Source organism: Ambystoma mexicanum, chromosome 7p (genome assembly GCF_040938575.1).
Source record: "Ambystoma mexicanum isolate Mex_15411 chromosome 7p, UKY_AmexF1_1, whole genome shotgun sequence".
NCBI classification, from domain to species: domain Eukaryota; kingdom Metazoa; phylum Chordata; class Amphibia; order Caudata; family Ambystomatidae; genus Ambystoma; species Ambystoma mexicanum.
The window spans coordinates 497,844,640-497,870,316 of NC_090939.1; the positions used below are offsets into that span (position 1 = coordinate 497,844,640).

The following is a 25,677-nucleotide window of genomic DNA, read 5'->3' on the forward strand; positions in this document are numbered from 1 at the left end:
TAAATTTTCTGAGTAATATGAAATTCAGAAACCACCTTTGGGAGGAAATTAGGCTTCACCTGTAGGACAACTTTGTCCTTGTGGAAAATTGTATGTGGGGGTTTACAGGAGAGAGCTTGTAGCTCGCTCATCCTCCTAGCAGATGTTAGTGCTACCAATAAGCGTGAGAAATCTCAGCGAACAAGAGTGAAGTGGTTCGAATGGAGTGCCCATTAGGAAGTTTAAGACTAAATTTAAGTCCCATAAGGGCAGCGGTATAAAGACTTTGTTGCTGGCCTTCTGGCCGAAAGCAACACCTCCATGACGTCATCAGGGAGATCCCAATCCTTGTACCTCACCCTTTCAGAAGCCAATTGTGAAGGTTGAAGGTTCTGGTGTCTGGAGGGAGAACCAGACCTCCCTTCTGCGAGAGAAGATTCTCTTTGAGTGGAAGACGGATTGGAGGGCAGATGGACATATCTAGAAGGTCCGGGAACCACGTTCTCCTGGCCCAGTCCGGGGCAATTAGGATCATGGTTTTCCGGAATCTTCTCAACCTCCTAATAATTTGAGGAATAACAGGGACTCGTGGAAACGAGTAAAGGAGTGGAAACTCCCAGTCCACGTCGAACACGTCTCCTAGAGCTCCTCTCGGGGGAAATTCCTTGAACAGAACAGATCGCACTTCCTGTTGGTGCTTGTGGCGAACAGATCCACCTGAGGGGTTCCCCAAAGAGCGAAGATCTCTTGAAGGACTTCCTGAGCTAGCTCCCACCTCGTGGGAGACTGTGCTCTGCCTGCTCAGAGCGTCTGCTGTCAAGTTCTTCTCTCCGGCTAGGTGGACTGCCGATAGAGAGATTCCTTCCTGAATTGCCCAAAACCAGAGCTGCATTGCCCTCTGCACAGTGGCAGTGACCCTACGCCGCCTCTTTTGTTGATGTAGTGCATGGCCACCGTGTTGTCCATCATTATTAGGACATTTCTCCCCTGTACTGATGGCAGGAAAGCTTTTAGCGCTAGTCTGATCGCTCTCAGCTCCAATAGGTTGATGTGTAGTCTGGGACTCCGATGGAGACCAATGACCGCTGATAGTCAAGTCGTTGGCATGGGCTCCCCACCCCGTGAGGGAGGCATCTGTGACTACTGTTTATCTCCGGCCATGGTTGCCAAAACAGTTCTCCTTTCAAGATGTTCTCTGTATAGACCCACCATTGAAGTTCGCGGGCTACCTTGTCCGGAATCCGGAGGAGATCTGTCATTCTCCCTGAGAAATTGCGACCACTGAGTTCTCAGTGCCCACTGAAGAGATCTCATTCTCAGGCGAGCATCTGGCACAAGGAAGATGCAGGATGCCATGAGGCCTAGCAACCTCAAAAAGTCGAAGGCTGGAAGACGTTGGGCATTTTGAAACTTGACCATCTGCAGAATATCTTGAGCCCTCACCTCTGGTGGCGAGGCTTTTCCCAGGGAAGTGTCCAGGACCGCTCCAATGAACTGGAGTCTCTGTGATGCTATCATCTGCGACTTCTTTAAATTGAGGTAGAAGCCCAGTTTGTGAAGGAAGTGGCAGACATAATCTAGCTGGGTCTGAGCTTGTTCTGAAGATACAGCCCTGATCAGCCAATCGTCCAGGTAGGGGTAGACGTGGATCCCTTCCCTCCTTAGACTCGCAGCCACTACCGACATAAGCTTGGTGAAGACCCTCGGGCGGAGGTCAGACCAAATGGCAGAACTCGAAATTGATAATGAGAGCCGCCAATTGCGAACCTCAGGTATCTCCTCTGTTTGAGATGGATTGGCACATGGAAATAAGCATCCTGAAGGTCCAGAGATACCAGCCAGTCCTGGAGCTGGAGGGCCTGAAGGATCTGAGAGAGATTTACCATCTTGAACTTGTCCTTCCTGAGGAACTTGTTCAATTCTCGTAAGTCCAGGATGGGTCTCAGTCCTCCGTCCTTCTTTGGTATGAGAAAGTAGGGGGGAGGACCAGCCTTTGTTCCTGTCCGCTACAGGTACCGGTTCTATGGCACCTTTCTCTAGCAGGTCTATAATTTCCTGCAAGAGGAGTGGATCTGGAACTTTTAGAGAGCTGTTCCCCAGTGGATGACTCTGAGGGATGTGTAGAAAGGGTAGGCGGTAACCCTGGGCAACTGTGTCCAATGCCCAAGCATCTGACGTAATAGGCCTGCCATTCCGTCAGATGTTGAGTTAACCTGCCCCCTATAGGTGTCTTGTGTGGAAAGACTCAGAGTGGCTTGAGGGCGGCTGATGCAGATGCCGAGGGTAAAGAGGCACCTGCTGCTGCTTCAGTCTTAGTACTTTTGACCCATCCACCTTGGGTGGATCTCCTTTGGCCTCTTTGAGCCGGCTGTCCTCTGCCTTTCCCAAATGCAGAATAATAGCGAAAGGACTTTCCTCTCCCGGAGGTTCCTGAGGGGCAAAAAGGAGTTTGGCGGATAGCAGCTCCTAGAGATTTTGCTGCTGCTTTAGATATCTGCAACTTTTCCAGACTGTCATAGCCTTTTTTCCAAATAATGAAGAGCCATCAAAGGGCATATTCAAAAGTCTGGCCTGTAAATCTGGAGCAAAGCCAGACTTTCACAACCACGCATGACTGCGGATTGTTGAACTTGCCGCCATGGCCCTGCTGATACTGTCAGCAGAATCGATGCCAGTTTGAAGTGACTCGCACATGGCATCTTTGCCATCTATAATAATATTAAAGAAGGCTTCCTTTTCCTCTCCTTCGGGTATGCAGTCAGCCGCTGATGAAGCACACTCCCACAGTGTGTGACTGAACCTGGCAAGCGTACAGGTGGCGTTGATGGACTTCAACGTCATACTACAAGCAGAGAAGACTTTCTTTGCCATAGAATCGTACCTCTTGTCATCTCTATCCTGTGGGACAGTAGGGTAAGCGGTCCTGCTGCCTGATGAAGTTGCCGCTTGGACCACCAGGCTCTCTGGAGTCGGGTGTTTCGATAAGTATTCAGGGTCAGCAGCAGCTACCCTATACTTGGCTGACAATCTTCTATTGACAGCAGGGATAACTTCAGGAGTTTCCCAGTTAGATGCAATCTTTCTTTGTAAGGCTGTATGGAAGGGGACCACAGGATCCTCCTGTGGACCTTTGTCTAATATATCTGTCAGGTCATCCTGTTGAAAAACAGGCGAAGGCACAGACCAACCCATGAATTCAATAATTCTTGCCATCAGGGTTCTATAGGGTGTTTCGGCATGTTCCCCTGGGTCTGGCCTAACAAAATCCACTTCTCGGGAAGTGTCCAGCCCACTTGCCTCGTGTAATGACTCCTCTAGGTCTTTCAACCTTCTTTCTCAGAGGTGAAAATCCTCTGAAACAGGTAGTGTGGTCCTCTGCAACCCGAAGGTTTCCTGGTCAGAATCTTCCCCTTCTTCATAAATTGAAGATAATCCAGGGTACTCTGACCTCGAAATGGTATAAAACCCATTTCAAAGGCAGAAGGAGCAAAATTCGTCATTATTGGGCGAGAAAACGTCGATGTCATCGACGCCGATGTGACAGGCTTCGAAGGCGCCGAGAAAACCAGAAGAGGCCTCGAAGAACTCAAGAGGATCGGGATCCTACTCGAGGACATCGACAACGGTCTCGGCGTCGTGCCGGAGGCTCTTGGAATCACCGTTGGCTGTGGAGTAGCCGTGGTCTTCTCTTTCATCGGCGTCAATGTCGGCGGCGACGATGGCGTCGAGTCGATCGACCGATGCGTCGAAGAACCCTTCGACAACGGCGTTGATGGCGCCGATCCATGCGTCGAAGGGCTCTTCGACGACGGCGTCGAAGACGGTGCCTTCTTACCCGATGGCCTGTGGTGCTCTCGGGTGGAATGTTTTGCCGGGTGCTGCGACTCGCTACGTTTTGATTTTTTGGGGTTTTCACCCAGGATATAACCCTCAGCTGTCTTCGAGGGGGTCGGGCGGCTTTCTCAAAGACGCTTAACATTTTCTTCCTGAATTCCTTCCACTCAGCCTGAGAGCTGTGTTTTGTGGGGCAGGAGACTCTTTCTGGGGAAACAGAAGACGAGGGAAGGGGATCTGGCATGGATTCACATGCTCATGAATATAAGAATACATAGCAGTACATACATGCACAACCACAGGAGGTGGCAAAGGCTCAACATTAAGCATTACATAGACTCAACATTAAGCAACTCTTACCTGCTCACCAGGCCCACCTTCAGGCGAACACGTTGCGCAGCACTGCTTGGCCGACCCTGGACTCCTCCCTGGAATCCCGCTCAATGCAGTAGAATCTCGTAAAGGTGTGCGTCGACCTCTACGTAGCAGCCCCGCAGATGTCCAGCAGGGGCACACCAGACAAGAACGCCGTGGTAGCAGCGATCGCTTTGGTCGAATGGGCTCTCGGACGGCCGGGCAACGGTCGGTTTGCCAACCAGTGACAGTGCATGATGCAGCCGGAGAGCCATCTGGAAATGGAAGCCTTCGAGAGGGCCTTCCCTTGGTCACAGGTCCCAAGTTCACAAATATCTGTGATGTCTTCCGAAAACTCTTTGTTCAGTCAACATAGAACTTCAGCGCTCTAGCTACATCCAGCGAGTGCAAAGTCCTCTCGGCCGGCGACGAAGACGACGGGAAGAAAACTGGCAACACCAAGGGCTTGTTGAGATGGAAGTCCGACGGCACCTTGGGCATGAAGGAGGGGTGCGTCCTCAGCACCACCATCGTCTCGTGAAAAGTTAAGTATGGAGGCTTGCAGGATAGGGCCTGAATCTTTCCCACGCGTCGTGCGGAGGTGATGGCCACAAGGAGCGCTGTCTTCCACGACAGGAACTTCAAAGGAGCCGAATGCATACGCTAGAATGGCGGCCACATGAGCCTGGTCAGCACCACGTTGAGCTCCCAAGCCGGCGGGAACGATCGGAACAGTCCTTTCATAAACTCCTTCACCAGGCGATAAGACCACAGGGATGACCGTCCTGTAGTTCTGGTGTATCGGGAAATCGCTGCCAGATGTATCTTGATGGAAGCATGAGCTAGTCCAGCTTTGGCCAGTGACAGTAAGTACGGTAGCACGTGAGGGGCCGTAATCCGTAGAAGGTTAATCTTCTGTGCACGGCACCAGACAGAGAAACTCTTCCACTTGTGTCCGTAGCACTGGAGAGTTGAGGACGCCCTGGCCTTTGCAAGAACCTCTTTGCAGTCCGCCGGGATATCGTACCCGCCAAACTCTGGTGCTGCAGGAGCCTGGCCTGCAAGTTCAGCGACTCCGGGTCGTGATGAAGGATGGCGCCCTTTTTTTTTTTTTTTCTCTCTCTCTCCTCTCTCTCTCTCTCCCTCTCTCTCTCTCTCTCTCTCTCCTCTCTCTCTCTCTCTCTCTCTCTCTCTCTCTCTCTCTCTCTCTCTCTCTCTCTCTCTCTCTCTCTCTCTCTCTCTCTCTCTCTCTCTCTCTCTCTCTCTCTCTCTCTCTCTCTCTCTCTCTCTCTCTCTCTCTCTCTCTCTCTCTCTCTCTCTCTCTCTCTCTCTCTCTCTCTCTCTCTCTCTCTCTCTCTCTCTCTCTCTCGAGAGAGAGAGAGAGAGAGAGAGAGAGAGAGGAGAGAGAGAGAGAGAGAGAGAGAGAGAGAGAGAGAGAGAGAGAGAGAGAGAGAGAGAGAGAGAGAGAGAGAGAGAGAGAGAGAGAAGATGTGAGTCGGTAGACAGTTTGACTGATGTGGACGCTGACATGTCCAGAAGGTCCAGGAACCAGATCTGCCTCGTCCACGCCGGTGCGATGAGGATCATCCTGCACCGGGACCTCTTGAGCTGGTTGACGAATCGCATACAGGAACAGGCCATCCCAGGGGAATGAGAAAGCATCGCCCATGCTCCTCGGCTGGGGAACCTGCTGGCGAACCTCTGGCACTTGGAGTTCGTCACGAACAGGTCGATCTGGGGTTTGTCCCATCGTTGAGTCGATCCACTTGATCCTGACGCAGTTCCCACTCGTGGCATGAGTGCAGCTCCCTGCTGAGCAAGTCGGCGATGGTGTTTTTTTAAAATCCCTGACAGATGAAAGGATACCACAAACATCCCCTGGGCAACGGCCCAGTGCCACAGATCCTGGCTTCCTTGGATAGGGCTGGGGATCTTGTTCCTCCCTGCTTCCGGATGTAGAACATCGCGGGGGGGGTGTTGTCGGTGAAGATCCTCACCACCTTGCCCTTGAGGGGCGGGAGGAACGACCTGAGGGCCCAGAACACTGCTCGGAGCTCCAGTATGTTGATGTGGAGTGTCCTCTCCTCCGGGAGCCAGAGGCCTCTCGTGTGAAGATCTCCGGTGTGTGCTCCCACCCCTCCAGGGAGGCATTCGTTGTGACCTGGTGTGCTGGTGTCTGAAAGTCTGTGCCCGCCACGAGATGTGCGCGGGTGTCCCAACACCGAATTGCTCGGCGGAATACCTCGTTGAGCGAGATCTTGTCCTCGAAGCTACCTGTCGCTTGCATCCAACGGGCGTCGCGGAACTCCTGTAGAGGGCGCTTCCGAAGCTTTCACAGCACACCAGGTAGATGCATGAGGACATCATCCCGAGAAGGGACTTGATGGACCTCACCCTGGCCACGTCCGTGGCCAGCAGACGCTGCACCTTGCCCAGGATGGCCTTCGTCCTTTCCTCCGACGGCAAGGCCAATCGCGCTACTGTATCGAGCCTGGCTCCCAGAAACATTGCGACCTGTGACGGAACCAGGTGGGATTTGGGGAAGTTAATGGAGAATCCCAGGTCCGTGAGCAGCCGGACGGTCTTCGCCGTGTGTTCGATGGCGAGTTCCCTGTTCCCGCTCGGATGAGCCAATCATCCAGGTAGGGGTGGACGTGGGATCCCCTGCAGACGCAGCCGCGCCGCCACTGGCGCTAGGCACTTGGTGAATACCCTGGGCGTCGACTTCAATCCAATGGGAGGGCCTTGAACTGGTAGTGCCGTCCTTGGACCACGAACCTGAGAAACTTTCGGTGTCCTATTAGGATGGGGATGTGAAAGTATGCATCCTCCAAATCCAACAACGATAGGAAGTCGCCTTCCTCCAGCTGGCCCAGTACGTGCTAGAGGGTAACCATACGGAACTTGTGTGCCTTGATGAATTTGTTTAGTTGACGCAGGTCCAAGATGGGACGCCATCCTCATGTCTTCTTTCTGAATAGGAAGCATCTTGAGTACACTGGAGCCCCGGAGCCTCTTTGGGACGAGCTTGATGGCTCCTTTCTTGAGCATAGCCCTTACTTCTAACAGCAGTTGAGTGACGTGGGTTTCCTTAATGTCCACGGGAGGAATTTGGGGGCACTTCTTTAGAAATTCACAGTGTGCCCGTGGGTCAGGGCATCCAGCAGCAAACGGTGGTGGAGATGCACTACCACACGCTGACTGACTTTGTCAGCCGGCCTCCCACCAGGGTGCTTCGGTGGGGGCCCGACGCAACAGCCGGTTCAGTCTTTCTTGGCAGCAGCCTTGCCGCCTTGGCCTCCCTGGCGACGACGGCGAGATCCACCTGACTTGCCTCGTCCCTGTAAACTTCTTGCGACGAGGAGCGGGCCGCCTGACGGTATGTCGAGGAGCCGCCGCCGAACCCTTTGGCGGCACCTTCGCTTGCCTCCGGAGTTCCGAAAGGGCGGCCGTCGTTGCTGCAGAACTCCCAAGGCGTCTCCATGTCGGTCTTGATGGCCTGCAGTGACTCATCCACTGTCTTTCCAAACAGATTGTTCCCGTCTAAGGGCATGTCCAAAACCTTGGCTTGTACGTCTTGGCGGAAATCTGTTGCCTTGAGCCACCCCCCGCCGTCGAAGGCAAACGCTGTTGCTCAACTGGCAGAAACCGGTGTCAGCAATGTCCGTGGCCACCGTTATGGCATGGTCCGACGCCACCTTACCCTCCTATAGGATTGCCAGGGCCTCTGCCCTCTTGTCATCGGGAGGAAGTCCATCAGGGGGGCGATCTTGTACCACAACTCCATGTCGTAGCGGGCCACAATCGCTAGGGCATTGGCCGCCTTAATCGTCGTCGCCGCAGACGAGATGACTCGTCGTCCCATGGCATCTAGTTGCTTTCCCTCGCCGTCCGGCGGGCAAGTTGAAGCCGATGCCCCCCCTGCTTTCTTCTTGGCCGCTGCCGAGACGACCGAATCCGGGGTCGGTTGTGCTCCAAGCCACAAAGTAGCACGGTCGGGGACCCGGTACTACTTCTCGTACCATTCCCTCTTGGCAGGCGTAGTGGACGGGTTCTTAAGGAGAGCAAGTCCCTCGTCCCAGATGTCATCCAGCAACGGCACCGCGAGGACCGTCTTCCTCTTGGCCTTGCGCCGTTGGTAGAGGGAGCCTTCCTTCTTTTCTTAGGGGCAGAGCTGGAAAAGCTTGGACGCCCTGGAAATCATGGCGTGGAAGGAGCCAATTTTGTCGGGCGGGGATGCCAGAGGAATCGGCGACGGGAGGTCAGTCCCATTCTCACCACCATCGTCATCCGTCCCCGTCGTGGCCGTATCTGTTCCTGTGTCATCCCTCGTAGCCGGGGAAGGAGGCAAAGGCTGAGAGGGCCGTGAGGGCTGAAAGGGTGGGGCTGGATGAATCCTCCTCCTCTTGTTTTTGTGGGCTTCCCGACGGACCCGGTTCAGTTGGGTCGGGGTTAGGGGCAATCTCGTCCTTATCTCTGTGCATAAGGCTTGGATTGCCAACAAAATGGCCACCGAGTCGTCCTGTGGCTCGGGCTGCGACGGGCGCGACGGTTGCTCCTCCTCCACAGGAGCGTCGTCGTCACCCTCGCTCTCGTCGCCCTCCTCGTCGGGATCCCTCCCGTGGGACCGGGCCTCTTCCAAATTCTTGTCGAGTCCCTCTTTGACTTCGACCAGCTCCTCCTCGGAGGGCAGGGAAACTCTCAGCCCCGAGGTCGCCTCCACTGGGGTAGCCTCCACAGGCTACGCCAGGGCCGAAGCGACTACCTCAATAGAGGCCTTGGCTGGTTGAATCGAGGCCTTCACCACCTTGGGTGCGCTTGAGGCCTTCACCTTAGGGGGAGGGTCACCGCCTCGCTCCCCTTCGGCCGGTTCCTTTGAAATCGACCGGGGCCTCTCCAGAAGCTTAGCCGGGTTCTCGGATTTTCTCTTCCCCAAGCCATCAACCACGAGTTGGCTCGTGATTGATGGCGTCGGTGAAGGTGCGCCCTGCCTGGCAGCCGAGGAGCCCGACCGTTCGGCGCTCCCGATGCCCGCGGACTCGCAGTGCTTTGCCTTCTGCTGGGCCCCCGTCGCCGGGGCACCCTCACAGGACTTAGAAGACCGCTCGGACTTCTTCTCACCTGCTGGGCTCTTGCCTTCCAGCCAGTTGGCGAGACGGGTCCGACGATCCCTCGTAGTCCGATCCGACATGTTCATGCAAAACGCACAGTCTTTGTCCTTGTGAAGACAGAGGCACTTCGAGTGCTCGTCCTCCTTAAACACATTCTGTAATCCGCATCCAGGACAGTTCCTAAACAGCTTGGATCTGGGTGTCGCGCTTCCTTTCTCCTGGGGTAGGCCTCAGAAACGTATGGAATCCTCCAAGAAGCGTAACTCGACGAAAACTTCAACATTGAGGGGCGTAGAAAATTCCAAAACGGGTCCCCGTTGATCGGAAGTAGAAACGGTGGAACTTGAAGCTCAATTGACCGAAAAAATTAGATAAAACTCTTAGAAAAAAAACGTAAAACGCAGTAAAGCTCGAGAGCTATAGCACGAGGACTCCGAACACTTGAACGTGCGGTAAAAATCTGATGATGGCTGCCAGGGGTGGGGCTTAGGGAGAGGGCAGTCATTGGCTGGGGGCAGTATGACCCAGAGACCAGTGATTGGTTACTACTAAAAAAGACAGATCAGAAACGAAACCGATACTGATTTTTTCTTTACCGAGGATTCCCAGCCTGACGACGGGGAATATTCATGAGCATGTGAATCCATGCCAGAACCCATGCTGGAGAACAGTACAACAACCTGGAGGGAGGGAGGGAGAATGAGGGGAGGGTAGCAAGGACACCACCTAAACCAGAAAACTCTGAAGGACAGCCCTGCCGAAACATACTGACCAGACATAGAATCCAAACAGTAATGCTTAGCAAACGTGGCAAGGAAGCCCACATGGCGGCTTGGCAAATATCCAGAAAAGGCACGCTGTGTTGCAGAGCTGAGGTGGCGGCCAACTCTCTGCTGAAGTGAACCCTGAGAGCTACCCGCGTAACCAAGGAAAAGCTGGTCATCCGTCCGTTTCTCTCGAGCCCGAGACACACAGGAGGGCCTGCACCGAATCCAACTGATGGAACCATTCCTTTGTCTTGGAAGAGTGAGGCAGAGGAAAGGAGACGGGTAGATGGATCTTTTGACAGATGAAAATCAGCAACCTCCTTCGAAAGGAACAAGTGTAACTCTCAACATCATCTTCTCCTTGGAAAAAACCAAGAAAGGAGGATTAACTGACAGAGCTTGGAGCTCACTTGCCCGTCTAGCAGAAGTGATGGCAACCAGGAAAATTACCTAAAGGGTGAGCAGTCTTTAAGGAGAATGAAGCAGCTCAAACTGTGCATCAATTAAAAACATCAACCCTAAAAGAATTTAACTTGGGCATCATGAAAATTGAGCCTTTTCCGGGGTCTGCTTGAAGACCGAAACGGTCGCAAGGATACAGAAATGGCACAAGATATTCACTGTACCAATTTGTACGCCCGCTTGGGCCAAGGACAGAATACATTCCAACACAATGGATGTGGAGCCAGTAAAAGGGTACAGATCCCTCTCCTGGCACCAAGCGAACATGTCTGCCACCTGCAGGTATAAATGGACACTGTGGCAGGTCTTCGAGCAGATGGGAATACATCCATAACATCCTCTGACAAATCCCACTCTACATCTCAGCCTTTAAGCAACCAGGCATCAAGTTTCAGGGTATGGAGGTTCGGGTGCAGGACCGTCCCCTCTGAGTGTGAGAGGTCGTTCATCTGCAGAAGATGCCAGGGTGGGCAGATGGCCATGTCCAACAACTCTGGGTACCACGTTCTACATGTCCAGTCCGGAGCAATCAAGATCATTGTGGCCCTAAACAGGTACAGTCTCCTGAGAACCAGCGGAATAACAGTAGGAATCAGCGGCAAAGCATAGAGCAGATCAAAGTCTCATTAGACCGTTAAGGCATCCCCGAGAGCACTCGGATGAGGAAATTCCATGTAGGAGAACCACCTGCACTCCTTTTTACACTGGAAGCAGAGGGGTCGGCCTGGGGGAGTATCGCAGATGAAGACAATCTCCTTCCCGAACTTCGTGGGAGGTTGAAGACTGTCTGCTCACTGCGTTCAGTAGATTGTTCTCCTTGCCAGCTAGATGGGCTGCAGTGAGAGACCCGCTGTTCTCGATAACTCAGAACCACAATCTCATTGCTTCTTTGCACATTATTAGCAAGGAGACTATGCCACCCATCTTGTTGGGGTAATGCATGGCTACAGTATTGTCTGTCAGGATCAATACCGTTTTGCCCTTCACAGAGGGGAGGAAAGTGACCAGGGCCAGCCTGAATGCCCTCAGCTACAGCAGACTGATGACCTACCGGCACTCTGATGGGGACCACAGTTTGTTCACCACCAGGTCTTGTAGGTGTGTGTTTCAGCCCTTCAAGCACGCATCCGTGAATAAGGTCTGTTGTGGCCAGGGTTGGCGAAAAAGAGACCCCTTCAGGAGGTTGCCCTTTAAAGACAACCACTGTAGGTCTTCAGATAAATTCTCCGATACCAGAAGGTCTGAAGTTGGTCCCTGAAACTGAGACCATTAAGAGCTCAAGAGCTACTTTCAGTGAGCTCATGCACAGACCGCCTCTGGTACCACCAAGATGCACAATGCCTTTAGACCCAGCAAGCGCAGAAAAGCTGAGGCCGGGAGGTTGGAAAACCTGGACCATTTTTAAGATGTTCGCCACTCTGTCCAGGGGTGGGAAACCCTGACCAAAGAGTGTCCAAGACTTCCTCGATCAATCGGTGGGACAGCAAAACCTGTGACTTCCTGAAGGTCAGGGAGAAGACCAAGTTGTGGAACAGGCTGCATGTGCCACAGATGTGCCAACTCTAGATTTGTTGAGCGTGCTTGGACGAGCCAGTCGTCCAGGTTGGGAAAGATAGGAATGTCTTTCCTCCTGAGGCCAGTCGCCAATACTGCTAGCAGCTTGATAATAACCCTGGGTGCCGAAGAAAGATCAAACAAATTGGATTTTGAAATGGTAGTGACAGTTCCCTACTTTGAAGCTAAGGTACTTCCTGTGCTTCTTGTGGACAGCGACAAGGAAGTAAGCATCCTGGAGATCCAGGGAAACAAGCCAGTCGGTCATGCCCAGGGCCTGGAAGATCTGGGCTAGAGTGACCCCCTTGAACATGTCCCTGTTCAAGAACAAGTTCAGAAGTCGCAGGTCCAGGAAGGGTTCTTCTATGACAGCAGAAAGTATGTTGAGCACTAACGCCTGCTTTGTGCCAAGCAGTTTACCATCTGTGTGTCCCTGTTTGCTAGAAGCTGACTGATCTCTTCAGCAGGAGAGGCTCTAGAGGCAAGGGTTGGTGGAAAGGGTGGGGATATGGAGGGTGAGAGTCAAAAGGGACAGAGTACCCCTGCTGGATGACCTGAAAGTACCAGACGCCCAAGGTGGTATTCCACACAAAACTGGGATATTCTTCCCACTAGAGGAATTGGATGACGAAGGTCACAGAGGGCAACGAGGTGGTAGAAGCGCCTCCTCCAGGTGCACCGCATCCCCTACCACTTTAGGGACGGTGCTGTCCTTGCCTGTCCAAGATAGTCTAACCTATACCCCTTTGGGTGTAACAGATGAAGGGATGAAAATGCCTGCCCGCCAGATGCTACTGCTGCACCGCCAGCCACAATGAATTGGTTGGTGCCTTTGAGGCCTCAAACTTCTGAGTGACTCGTCAGTCTCAGAGCTGAACAAGTTCAAGCCATCGAAGTGGTGAACCCCGACATACTCGGCTAATAACACCTCAAGACGGGGCTGGTAGCCATCATCCCAGCGACGCAGTCTGCGCTGTCCAGGCCACAGTGCAAACTTTCACGGGAGGCTTCCTTACGGTCTTTAATAATGGCCTGAAAGACGCCATGCATTTCCCCTTTGGGGATGTGCTCTGCTGCCTCCTCCATTATCACTGACCAAAGGCCAAAGGAGAATTTGGCAAGGGCACAAGAGGTGCTGACGCAACGGAGACCCAGGATCAAGGAGACGAAAATCTTCCTGATCCACGCATCAAACTGTTTTCTCTCCCTGTCCAGGGGCAATGACGGAAATTAGGTGGTCTTGAGGTTCACAGTAGCTGCATAAATCCCAAAACTCGCCAGAGAAGTGTGGTCAGAGAGGAATGAGAGGTCGGCAGGGGCCGGCCTGTGCCTGGACGGTCAACTGTGAGGACTGATCATTTGGCCAACCACAGGCCCCTCCACTGCCTGATTGAAAGGCAGCAAGGTCGCCTTCTTAGGACCCTTGTTCAAAATGACAATGGTCATACTGTACCTTAGGCAGTGAGGGAGCCGACAGCCCAAGGAGCGACCACCTTTGCCATTAGGCCCTGAAAAGACGCCTGTGTCTTGGCCGGTGTGGCAGCAGGCAACAAGTGGACCTCTGGTGAGGTGCCCAGGCCACTTGCCTCCTGCAAGCCAGCTGTTAGGTCCACCAAGCAACCATGTCCACCGTAAAAGTCACCTAGGAAGTTCCACGTCCCTGGAGTTGAAGGAATCCAGTCCGAAAGGGACATCACCCTCCTCATGAATGCCATCCAAATGTGACATATATGCCCTTCTTGCAAGAGGCTGGAACTCTTTAGCGACAAAGACACCGTCAGCACCATCCACCGCTGATGGTCTGGGACCATATTGGGGGAGACCTCGCAAACCTTGTTGTGTTGCACTTCGTTCTCCCTCCCGGCTCCTCCAAGTGAGCTGCGGTCCACTGGGCCCAGAGCAGATGGTGCCGACGCCACCTCGTCTGATATGGTATTGCAACAACTTCGATAGGCAAATGAAGAATGTTCCTTATATTGAAAACACAAACACTTGCTCCTGAAACTTTGAAGAGCAAAGGACACCACCCCTGCCTCTGTGTCCACTCCCATAAAACCAGATTCTGCTCTCTACTGCCCCAACTCAAGCCCTGCACCAGAGCAGGGTTCCAAGTTATTTTGTTTTCAAAAGAACCATTGAACTAAGCACACCAGAGTCTCAGCTCAACCTGCAGTTCCTCATGTGAACCCTTCAATACAAGAGACATCCCTCTAGAGAAACACAAGTATGACAGAAATAAGGCAAAACAGAGTGCAGAGATATTGTTGAAAAAAATCCACAAGCGGATTCAAAAGAATATTTACAATCTTTAATAAAGATGAAAAAAAACACAAAACGTGATATAGGTAAAATCAAAGACCAAAACAGCAATTCCCTAAAATATACAAATCTGAAATCAATCGTTTTGTCAAAAAATTACTTGGGAGAACATGTTTATGATGGATTTGGGAAAAAAAACACTACAAGTAATCAAATATATTGTTTCATAGAAAATATAAGAATATTCACATTGCATGTGAAGCCTTGTCTGAATGGCATGCATAATCCAGGGAACTATCAGGCCTAGCAGTCTCAAAAACAGTCAAACCAGCACCAAAACCATCAGTTAGAAGCTGGCCAGAGCTGTTCGGTTTGTCTAAAACCTAATTTTGAAGAAACTTTCGAAAGCCAATCCAATTTTCAAAACTAAAAGGAAAAATGAGGTACAACTTCACCCATGAGCAAATGCTAGAGCCAACGGCAGCGGGTTCCAAAGAAAATGCAACCAGTGGTGTTGAAAAATAAATTTTTGGGCACAGAGTGGGTAGTGCCATTGGCTATCATGGCACTGACACCTCTGGGGTAGCATGGGGTCAGGGTGGGGGGACTGAGGGTTCGCAAGGCACCCAATGCAGTGAGAGTAAATGTCATCCCCCGGTGCCAAGTAAATATGGTTAAAGGTTTCAGAGGTCATAGCCCGGCAGATGTGCATTTCAAAGAAATAAACTGCAGAAGAGATGGCATATATTAGAATAGTTTTTGGAAACAGCTTTCCAATATTACACCTAATTAACAAGCAAAAGCTGAAATCTGTATTAATCTGATTGTTAATAAAGCAGGAGTTAAGCATTTGCTGTACTGGGCCAGACAAAAGTTAAATAAAGATGCATATGTGTATCAATACTTCATCCAGGGTATTCTGTCCAGCGCAGATAGTTTGCTATGGCTAAACTAATTGGATGGACTTGAAATTGGAAGATTTTTTTATTTTGGAATTTATAAAGCGTGACGAACCCTGGGGCATCTGGGCGCTGGTTTACAAGTAATAGTTGTTACCAAGAGGTTACAAAAATAGGTGGTACATACATGTCGCATGGGTCAGGATGGAGATACACCAATTTATTACAATTAAATATTGGGAAAATACAGAACTCTTAGATAAAACATTTGTACCAATATTGATATAAAAGTTGATCAAATGGAAGACAATTTCTACTTGCGTATGCTAAGCAGCATAGAAAATGATATGGCAAGAGGATAACTGACATCCTTCCAATTAGAGTTTTTTCTGTAAATGGTTTAAGGAATTGAATTCATAAGCAATGTATACATTAACTTTATGGCAAACTAGAAAAATGTCATTTAAATATATGTATTTCAGCAACATAAAAATACAATTGAATTCTGTAGAAATTCAGTTTTTTAGTCACAACTTCTTTAATAAAATTGACAATTCTTAACATTTTGCACAAAATATTCATGTTTTGCAAAATAGTTGCACACCCCGGTGTTCCACAACTCCACCACTTGAAGTAGACTGATCTATTCCAGAAATGTGATTAAATGATTCACCATGTGAGAGGAACCAGCCAGGTCAAAATGTAAAAAGAAAATGCTTCCTGTCAATGGGGGGCATGTAAAATGTGAACAGATCAATTTCACAAATTTGTATTGAATAAATACATACCTTTTCATAGATTTTACTTATTTCATCATTGGAGCTAAACACCAGCGGAATGGAACCACAGCCCGACACCCAAATGATTTTCTGTATTGCTTTAATAACACAGATATCAGGGATAAATTTTGAGGCCTAGGAAGGAAAAATACAAAACAGCACATTACAGGGAATTAGTGAAAATAAACAAATTTATTTTGCTACTTAGCATTTGTAACAAGCTCAGAGAGGAAGGGAATAGTTTCTTACCTGTAACTCCATTTCTCCAGCATTCACATGCTTAGAATATTCCCCGTCGTCAGAATGGGACCCCTCGGTACACATATATAGCCTTTTCCTATAGGAAAACTTCTGACACTTTTGTGTCCTATCTACGTCCTTTTAGGACCCGCTTACGCATGCTCCGCAGGCCGTCCCAGTATAAGAGGTCCGCCCCCGCGGTTCCCCTTCAGATTTCGGCCCCTCCAAAGTAGGACGGGTTAAACTTATCCATCACATACATTGCAGTCCCGGGGAGGCTTGGCGGGCGCATGTGAATCCATGAAAGATACCAATGCTGGAGAAATGGAGTTACAGGTAAGAAACTATTCCCTTCTCCAGCATTGGATCTTTCATGGATTCACATGCTTAGAATAGATTGTATAGCAGTAACACTTGAGACGGTGGTGAGAATGCAATGTAAGGAACAAGTTACTTACCTGTAACTGTTGTTCTCCAGCATGGGTCTGGCATGGATTCACATGCTCATGAATATTCCCCGTCGTCAGGCTGGGAATCCTCGGTAAAGAAAAAACCAGTATCAGTTTCGTTTCTGATCTGTCTTTCGTAGTAATAACCAATCACTGGTCTCTGCGTCATACTGACCACAGCCAATGACTGCCCTCTACCTAAGCACCGCCTCTGGCAGCCATCTTCAGATTTGGAAGCACGTGAAGTGGCAGTATGACCAAGTGAAGAGCCGCAGAGGGGTAGGCGGGAGGGTTCGCATGTGAATCCATGCCAGACCCATGCTGGAGAACAACAGTTACAGGTAAGTAACTTGTTCCTTCTCCAGCATGGGGTCTGGCATGGATTCACATGCTCATGAATAAAGAATACATAGCAGTACACACATGCACAACCACGGGAGGTGGCAAAGGCTCAACATTAAGCATCACATCAACTCAACATTAAGCATCTTACCTCCTCACCAGGCTCACCTCAGTCGAACAGGTTGCGCAGCACTGCTTGGCCGACCCTGGACTCCTCCCTGGAATCCCGGTCGACGCCGTAGAATTTCGTGAAGGTGTGCGTCAACCTCCACGTAGCAGCCCTGCATATGTCCAGCAGGGGCACACCAGATAGGAACGCCGTGGTAGCTGCGATCGCTCTGGTGGAATGGGCTCTCGGACGGCCAGGCAGCGGTCGGTTTGCCAACCGGTGACAGCACATGATACAGCCGGAGAGCCATCTGGAGATGGAAGCCTTCGAGAGAGCCTTCCCCTGATTGACAGGTCCAAAGTTCACAAAGAGTTGTGACGTCTTCCGAAAACCCTTCGTGCGGTCCACGTAGAACTTCAGCGCTCTAGCTACATCCAGCGAGTGCAAAGTCCTCTCAGCCGGCGACGAAGGCGACGGGAAGAACACAGGTAACACCAAGGGTTCGTTGAGATGGAAGTCCGACGGTACCTTGGGCATGAAGGAGGGGTGCGTCCTGAGCACTACCCTCGTGTCGTGGAAAGTCAAGTACGGGGCCTTGCAGGAAAGGGCCTGGATCTCTCCCACTCGTCGTGCGGAGGTGATGGCCACAAGAAAAGCTGTTTTCCACGATAGAAACTTCAACGGGGCCGAGTGCAGAGGCTCGAACGGAGGTCCCATGAGCTTGGTCAGCACCACGTTGAGCTCCCACGCCGGGGCCGGAGCCTTCACCGGCGGGAACGATCTGAACAGTCCCTTCATGAACTCCTTCACCAGACGATGAGACCACAAGGACGTCCGCCCCGTGGTTCTGGTGTATCGGGAGATCGCAGCAAGATGAATCTTGATGGACGCGTGTGCCAGACCAGCTTTGGCCAGCGTCAGCAGGTACGGCAGTACTTGGGGAGCCGTAATCCGTAGAGGGTTAATCTTCTGTGCGTGGCACCAGACAGAGAACCTCTTCCATTTGTGTCCGTAGCATTTAAGAATCGAGGACGCCCTGGCCTTTGCAAGAACCTCTCTGCAATCGGCCGGTATGTCGTATCCTCCAAACTCTAGCGCTGCAGGAGCCAGGCCTACAAGTTCAGCGACTTCGGGTCGTGGTGGAGGATGGCGCCTCCTTCCCTGGAGAGTAGATCCGCGTCCGCCGGCAGCTTGATCGGCGGGGACGCTGACAAGTCCAGCAAGTCCGGGAACCATATCTGCCTCGGCCACGCAGGTGCGACGAGGATCATCCTGCACCGTGACCTCTTGAGCTGGTTGACGAGCCGGATTAGCAGAGGCAAGGGAGGGAACGCGTAGAGGAACAGGCCCTCCCAGGGGAACGAGAAAGCATCGCCCATGCTCCTCGTCTGGGGAAACCTGCTGGCGAACCTCCGGCACTTGGTGTTCGTCGCCGTCGCGAACAGGTCGTTCTGGGGTGTGCCCCACCGTCGGAAGAGGCGATCCACCAGATCCTGCCGTAGTTCCCACTCGTGGCACGAGCGCAGCTCCCTGCTGAGTGAGTCGGCGATGGTGTTTTTTATCCCTGCCAGATGAAACGGCACCAGAAAAATCCCTTGGGCGACGGCCCAATGCCACAGGTCCTGCGCCTCCTTGGACAGCGCTGGGGACCTGGTTCCGCCCCGTTTCCTGATGTAAAACATGGTGGTGGTGTTGTCGGTGAAGATCCTCACCACCTTGCCCTTGAGGGACGGAAGGAAGGACCTGAGGGCCCAAAACACTGCACGGAGCTCCAGGACGTTGATATGCAGGGACTTCTCCGTCGGGAGCCAGAGTCCCCTTGCGTGCAGATTTTCGGTGTGCGCTCCCCACCCTTCCAGGGAGGCATCCGTGGTCACAGTCTCCTGGTGGGCTGGGGTCTGGAAGTCCATGCCCGCCGTCAGATGCGCGCGGGTGCCCCACCACCGTATCGCTCGTCGGAAGCTCTCGTCGAGCTTGATCCTTTCCTCGAAGCTGCCCGTCGTCTGGATCCAGCGCGCATCCAGGAATTCTTGCAACGGGCGCATCCGGAGCCTGCACATGGGAATGAGGTAGATGCAGGAAGACATCATCCCGAGGAGGGACTTGATGGACCTCACTTTGGCCGCGTCGGCCACCAACATCCGTTGCACCTTGCCCAAGATGGTCCTGGTCCTCTCCTCCGACGGGGAGGCCAGAAGGGACACTGTGTCGAGCCTCGCTCCCAGAAACAGTGCGACTTGCGCGGGCACCAGGTGGGATTTGGCGTAGTTCACGGCGAATCCCAGGTCCGTGAGGAGTTGGACGGTCCTTGCCGTGTGGACCACGGCGAGCTCCCTCGTCTTGGCGCGGATGAGCCAGTCGTCCAGGTAGGGGTAGACGTGAATCCCCTCGCGGCGCAGCTGCGCCGCCACCGGTGCGAGGCACTTGGTGAATACCCTGGGTGCCGACCGTAGTCCGAAGGGAAGGGCTTTGAACTGGTAATGACGCCCTTGGACCACGAACCTGAGGAATTTTCGGTGCCCCTTTAGGATGGGAATGTGGAAGTAGGCATCCTCCAAATCCAACGACGATAGGAAGTCTCCTTCCTCCAGCTGACCCAGGACGTGCTGGAGGGTGACCATCCGGAACTTCTGCGCCTTGATGAACTTGTTCAGACGTCGCAGGTCTAGGATGGGGCGCCATCCTCCCGTCTTCTTCTTCACGAGGAAGTATCTCGAGTAGACTCCGGAGCCCCGAAGCCTCTTTGGGACGAGTTCGATGGCGCCCTTTCTGAGCATCGCCTTTACCTCCAGGAGAAGTTGAGGGACGTGAAGTTCTTTCCTGGCCACGGGGGGGACGCGCGGGCACCTTCTTTGAAACTCGAGCGCGTGGCCCCGGGCCAGGGCGTCCAGCACCCAACGGTCGGTGGAGATGGACTCCCACCCGCTGACGAAGCCCGCCAGCCGGCCTCCCACCGGGGTGCTTCGGTGGGGGCCCGACCCCACGGCCGGTTCAATCCTGCTTGGACGCGGCCTTGCCGCCTTGACCTCCTTGGCGACGACGGCGGGGTCCGCTAGACTTGCCTCGTCCTCTGTAGGCCTCTTGCGACGACGAGCGGGCCGCTTGACGGTAGGAAGCGAAACCGCCGCCGGAACCTTTGGAGGCGCCCTTGCCTCCGCCGCTCCGAAAGGGCGTCCGTCGTTGCTGCAGGACTCCAAGGGCCCGGGCCGTCTCAGTATCCGCCTTGATGGCCTGAAGGGAATCGTCCACTGTCTTCCCAAACAGGTTGTTCCCGTCGAAGGGCATGTCCAGGACTCTGGTCTGGACGTCCTGCCGGAAGTCCGTAGCTTTGAGCCATCCACGACGTCGAAGGCAAACGCCGTTGCCCAGCTGGCGGAACCCAGTGTCGGCGATGCCCGTCGCCATGGTGATGGCGTGGTCCGAGGCCACCTCACCTTCCTGCAGGATCTCCAGGGCCTCCGCCCTCTTGTCGTCCGGCAGAAAATCCAGCAGGGGAGCTATCTTGTACCAGAGCTCCCTGTCGTAGCGGGCCACGATAGCCAAGGCGTTGGCCGCTTTAATCGTCGTCGCTGCCGACGAGATGACTCTACGTCCCATAGCATCCAATTTCTTTCCCTCGCCGTCCGGCGGGGAAGTCGATGTGGAGGCCCCCCCCGCTTTCTTCCTGGCTGCCGCGGAGACGACGGAATCCGGGGTAGGTTGCGCCCGGAGGCATAGGGGGCCGTGTCCGGGACCCGGTACTTCTTCTCGTACCGGTCTCTTCTAGCTGGCGTCGTGGAAGGGTTCTTGAGGAGGGAAAGGCCCTCATCCCAAATGTCGTCCAACAGAGGCACTGCGAGGACCGTCTTCCTCTTGGCCTCGCGCCGCTGATAAAGGAAGCCTTCCTTTTTCTTCTCCTCAGGGCAGAGTTGGAAAAGCTCGGAAGCCCTGGAGATCATGGAGTGGAAAGATCCGATCTCGTCGGGCGGAGAAGCCCTGGTGGGAGGCGACGACGGAAAATCCTCGTCGTATGCCTCGTCGTCCGTACCCGTCGCTGCCGTGTCAGTCCCCGTATCATCCCCTCGGGTGGACGGGGAGGAGGGCTGGACGGGGCGCGACGGTTGAAAAGGAGGTGGTGGATGGATCCTTCTTTTCTTGGTAGGGGGAACACCAGAAGGTCCCGGTTCTGGATCCCCCGACGGGAGAGGTTCCTCCGTCGGTAACGGTAGCCTCGTCCTTATCTCGGAGCATAAGGACTGTATGGCCAACAAAATGGCCGCCGAGTTGTCTTGCGGCGCTGGCAGAGGGGAGTCCGACGGGCGAGCAGGGGCCCCGTCGGTATCCTCGACGATGTCGTCGTCGTCACCTGCGTCGGGGTCCATTCCGACGGGCTGGCCTTCTTCCACGCCTAGGCCGTGGCTTAAGACCTCGATCAGCTCCTCTTCTGAGGTTGAGGCCGAATCTACGACGACGCCCTGCCCCCCCTTCTTCTTCCCCACGGAGGGTTTCACGGGGGTCCTATCGATGGGCACAAAAGAAGACTCCCTCCGAGGAGGCAGGGAGATTCTGGGCCCTGAGGTCGCCACCACTGGTGCAGCCACCACAGGCTGAGCCAGGGCCGCCGCGACCGTTTCGATAGAGGGCTTGGTCGGATGGATCAAGGCCTTCACCACCTTAGGTGCGCTCACCGCCTTATCCTTGAGGGAGGGGGCACTGCCACGCTCCTCCTCTGCCTTAGAGCTCGACCGGGGCCTCTCCAGGAGCTTTGCCGGGTGCTCGGCCTTCCTCTTACCCGACCCAGAGCGTTGGCTCGTGGTTGATGGTGCCGGGGAGGGTGCGCCCTGCCTGGCGCCCGTAGAGCCCGACCGTTCGGCGCTCCCGGTGCCAGCGGACTCGCGGTGCTTGGCCTTATGTTGGGCCCCCGTCGCCGGGGCGCCCTCAAAGGTCTTAGAAGACCGCTCGGATTTCTTCTTCTTCTCGCCAGACGGGCTCTTACCCTCCAGCCAGTTGGCGAGACGTTGGTGGCGGTCCTTCATGGTCCGTTCCGACATGTTGCCGCAAAACGCACAGTCCTTCTCCACGTGCGTCTTGTCCTCATGAAGGCAGTAAAGGCAGAAAGAGTGTTCGTCCTCCTTAAAGACGTTCTGCAGCTGGCATCCAGGGCAGACCCTGAACAGCTTTCCGGGCGTCGAGCTTCCCTTCTCCTGGGCCATCTCCGAGACCGGGCCTTCTGGAGTCCTCCGAAGTGTAGCTCGACGAAATCTTCACCCTTGAGGGGCACAGATGAATCCGACACGGGTCCCCGTTGATCGGATGTAGGATCGGTGGAGCTTGAGGCTCTTTTGACCGAAAGAATCGAAGTTTTTTGTGAAAAAGCGCGAAAAATAGCACTAACGCTCGAGAGCAATAGCACGAGGATCCCAACACATGAACGTGCGGTAAAAATCTGAAGATGGCTGCCAGAGGCGGTGCTTAGGTAGAGGGCAGTCATTGGCTGTGGTCAGTATGACGCAGAGACCAGTGATTGGTTATTACTACGAAAGACAGATCAGAAACGAAACTGATACTGGTTTTTTCTTTACCGAGGATTCCCAGCCTGACGACGGGGAATATTCATGAGCATGTGAATCCATGCCAGACCCCATGCTGGAGAACATACCCTCAACCTACTACTGAACACATATGCGCAGCAGTAATAAGTTTACTCATATAACCTTTCCCACTGAAAGTATACTGTCATCAAAGGTAGAAAATACACTCTCCACCACGTGGAGCTTACCTTACTGAAACAGATGGAGCAGGACAGCTCTTCCCATCTGCGCCTCATCCGCATGCTGCCTGGCAAGGCAGTAGTGGCGGGTAAACGTGTGGGGCACTGACCATGCCGCAGCTTTGCATATGTCTGTCAGCGGAATTCCGGCCCATAACGCTGTTGAGGATGACATCGACCTTGTAGAATGGGCTCTAGGATGTCTTTGCAGTGGCCTTCCGGCCTTAGAGTGACAAAAAGCAATCGTCAACGAGACCCATCTGGCCAATCCCTGTTTCGAGATTGCTTTACCTCTCGTCGACGGACCATATGCGACGAACAGTTGCCGAGTAGCCCTGATGTCTTGTGTGCGATGTAGGTAGAATTTCAGAGCCCTCTTAACGTCCAGGGTATGAAGAGTTTTTTCTGCTGCCGACGATGGAGTGGCAAAGAAAGTAGGCAGAACGACGGATGAGTGTTTGTGATATACCGTCTGAACCTTAGGGACGAACGTAGGGTTAGTCGCCAGGACTACCTTGTCCTTAAAGAATCTTAGGTAGGGCGGGTCCACGACCAGCGCTTGTAGTTCCGAGATACGTCTGGCTGATGTGATAGTTATCAGGAATGCCAACTTCCATGAAATGAATTTCATGTCGGACGTGGCCATAGGCTCGAAAGGCGGTTTCATCAAACCTGCCAACACTGTGTTGAGGCTCCACGCCGGGGGAAAACGTTTCACCGGGGGAAAAACTCGAAAAACCCTGCATGAAGTGTTCACCAGTCTGTCACTGAATAGCGGAGGCGACTGCCTCTTCCTTGTGAACCTCGAGATGGCTGCCAGGTGTACCTTTATCGATGAGGGGGACAATCCCTTTTTTGCTAAGAGGAGCAGGTAAGGTAGAACTTGTTCCGGCGTCACCAACAATGGTTTTAGGTCCCGCTGTCTTCTACACCATTCACAGAATCTCTGCCACTTATAGGAGTAGGATTTGTTAGTGGAAGGGGCTCTAGCCGCCTGCAGAATTTCTTGGCACTCCTCTGAAATGTCTAAAGCCCCGAATTCCGAGAAGTCAGGAGCCAGGACGTAAGGTTGAGACTGTCCGGGTCGTGATGCCACACCGTGCCTCTGTCCCGGGATAGAAAGTACGGGACTTTCAGAAATGCTATGGGATGTTCCAGCGATAGATGGAGGAGGTCTGAGAACCACGGTTGTCTCGGCCAGTATGGTGTCACTAGAATCACCCGGCAATTGTATCTGCGTATCCACTGTATTGTTTTCCGTATGAGGGGAAACGGAGGAAAAGCATAGAGGAACATGTCCGTCCATGGGAAGGAGAACGCCTCCCCCACCGAATCCTCCTGGGGCCACCTGCTTGCAAATTTCTCGCATTTCTTGTTTTCTTTGGTCGCGAAGGCGTCCAGAGGGGGGTGGCCCCATTTCTCGAACACTTTCTTCAAGTGACCCGTGTCCATTTCCCACTCGTGTATCTGGGCCATGTTTCTGCTGAGGGAGTCAGCTTGGCAGTTCCTCACTCCTGGAAGGTGATGAGCCACGAGGGAGATTTCGTGCTTCGACGCCCAATGCCATGTTTTCTGGGCTTCTATGGAGAGAGTCCTCGATCGTGTCCCACCTTGTTTCCTCAGATAAAACATGGCTGTTGTATTGTCGGTCAGTATTCGCACTCGCGACCTCTTGATGTGTGGTAGGAACGCCTTCAAGGCCCATCGTACCGCTCTGAGTTCCAGTGCGTTTATGTGTAGGAGTGACTCTGTTGGAGACCAGCGACCTTGCGTTTGGAGAGCACCCATGTGCGCTCCCCATCCGGTTAGGGACGCATCCATAACTATGGTGCTCTGGAACTCCGGCTCCTGTAGGGGCACACCTTTGTTCAGATTGTGGGAGCTCTGCCACCACTGAAGGGTCCGAAGTAGCTTGTCGTCGTCAACGGTTATCCTGTCCGACCACGATCCCTGAGCCTGTGTCCATCGGTCTGCGAGGAATTCTTGGACTGGCCTCATGAAGAGTCGACAGTTTCTCACCAGATGGATGCAGGATGCCATGGCCCCTAGGACCGAAACATACTTTCTCACTGAGATCCTGGTGTTTCGCCGTAGCCGGGCCGCCTGTTGAATGAGTCTCGAGGTCCTGTCGAGAGAAGGTTTCACCAGCCCTAGCTGAGTCTCGAACTGTGCCCCCAAGAATACCAGCGTTCTTGATGGCTGCAGAGAGGATTTCTAGACGTTTATGGCGAATCCTAGTCGTTGTAGAAGCTGCCTGGTGGCTTGCAGACTTGTGTTGGTCGACGCTGGGGAGGATCCCCTTACCAGCCAGTCGTCGAGGTATGGGTATACATGATGGCTTTGCTTCCTTAGCCAGGCCGCCACTGGAGCCAGGCATTTTGTGAACGTTCTGGGGGAGGTCTTGAGCCCGAAAGGAAGAACCGTGAATTGGTAGTGAGTTCGCCCTATTACAAAACGTAGGAATTTCCTGTGTTTCCGACACATTGGAATATGGAAATACGCATCCTGTAAATCCAGGGACGCCAGGAAATCTCCCTTTTGAAATGCGCGGATCACTTCCTGCAGAGTGAGCATCTTGAATTTTTGGCTCTTTAAGGACTTGTTGAGATCGCGTAAGTCTAGAATGGGACGCCATTTGCCGTTCGGCTTTTTTACGACGAATTATCTTGAGTAGACTCCTTGGCCTCTCTGTGATGTTGGAACTAATTCTATCACTCCCTTCGCTAACATGAGTGTAACCTCTTGTTGCAGTGCTTTCATATGGGACTGAGCGGTGAACGCAGGTGGAAT

The 25,677-nt window shown here is 53.0% G+C and overlaps 1 protein-coding gene across 3 annotated transcripts in view; it reads right to left on the bottom strand.

The window, feature by feature from the left end:
- Positions 1-25,677, bottom strand: part of USP9X (ubiquitin specific peptidase 9 X-linked) — a 2,614,063-nt gene that overhangs the window by 1,052,695 nt on the left and 1,535,691 nt on the right. For all 3 annotated transcript variants that reach the window (XM_069636534.1, XM_069636533.1, XM_069636535.1), the window contains exon 25: positions 16,008-16,133. In XM_069636534.1, coding sequence (XP_069492635.1) covers positions 16,008-16,133 — 126 coding nt within the window. The remainder of the gene's footprint in view (positions 1-16,007; positions 16,134-25,677) is intronic.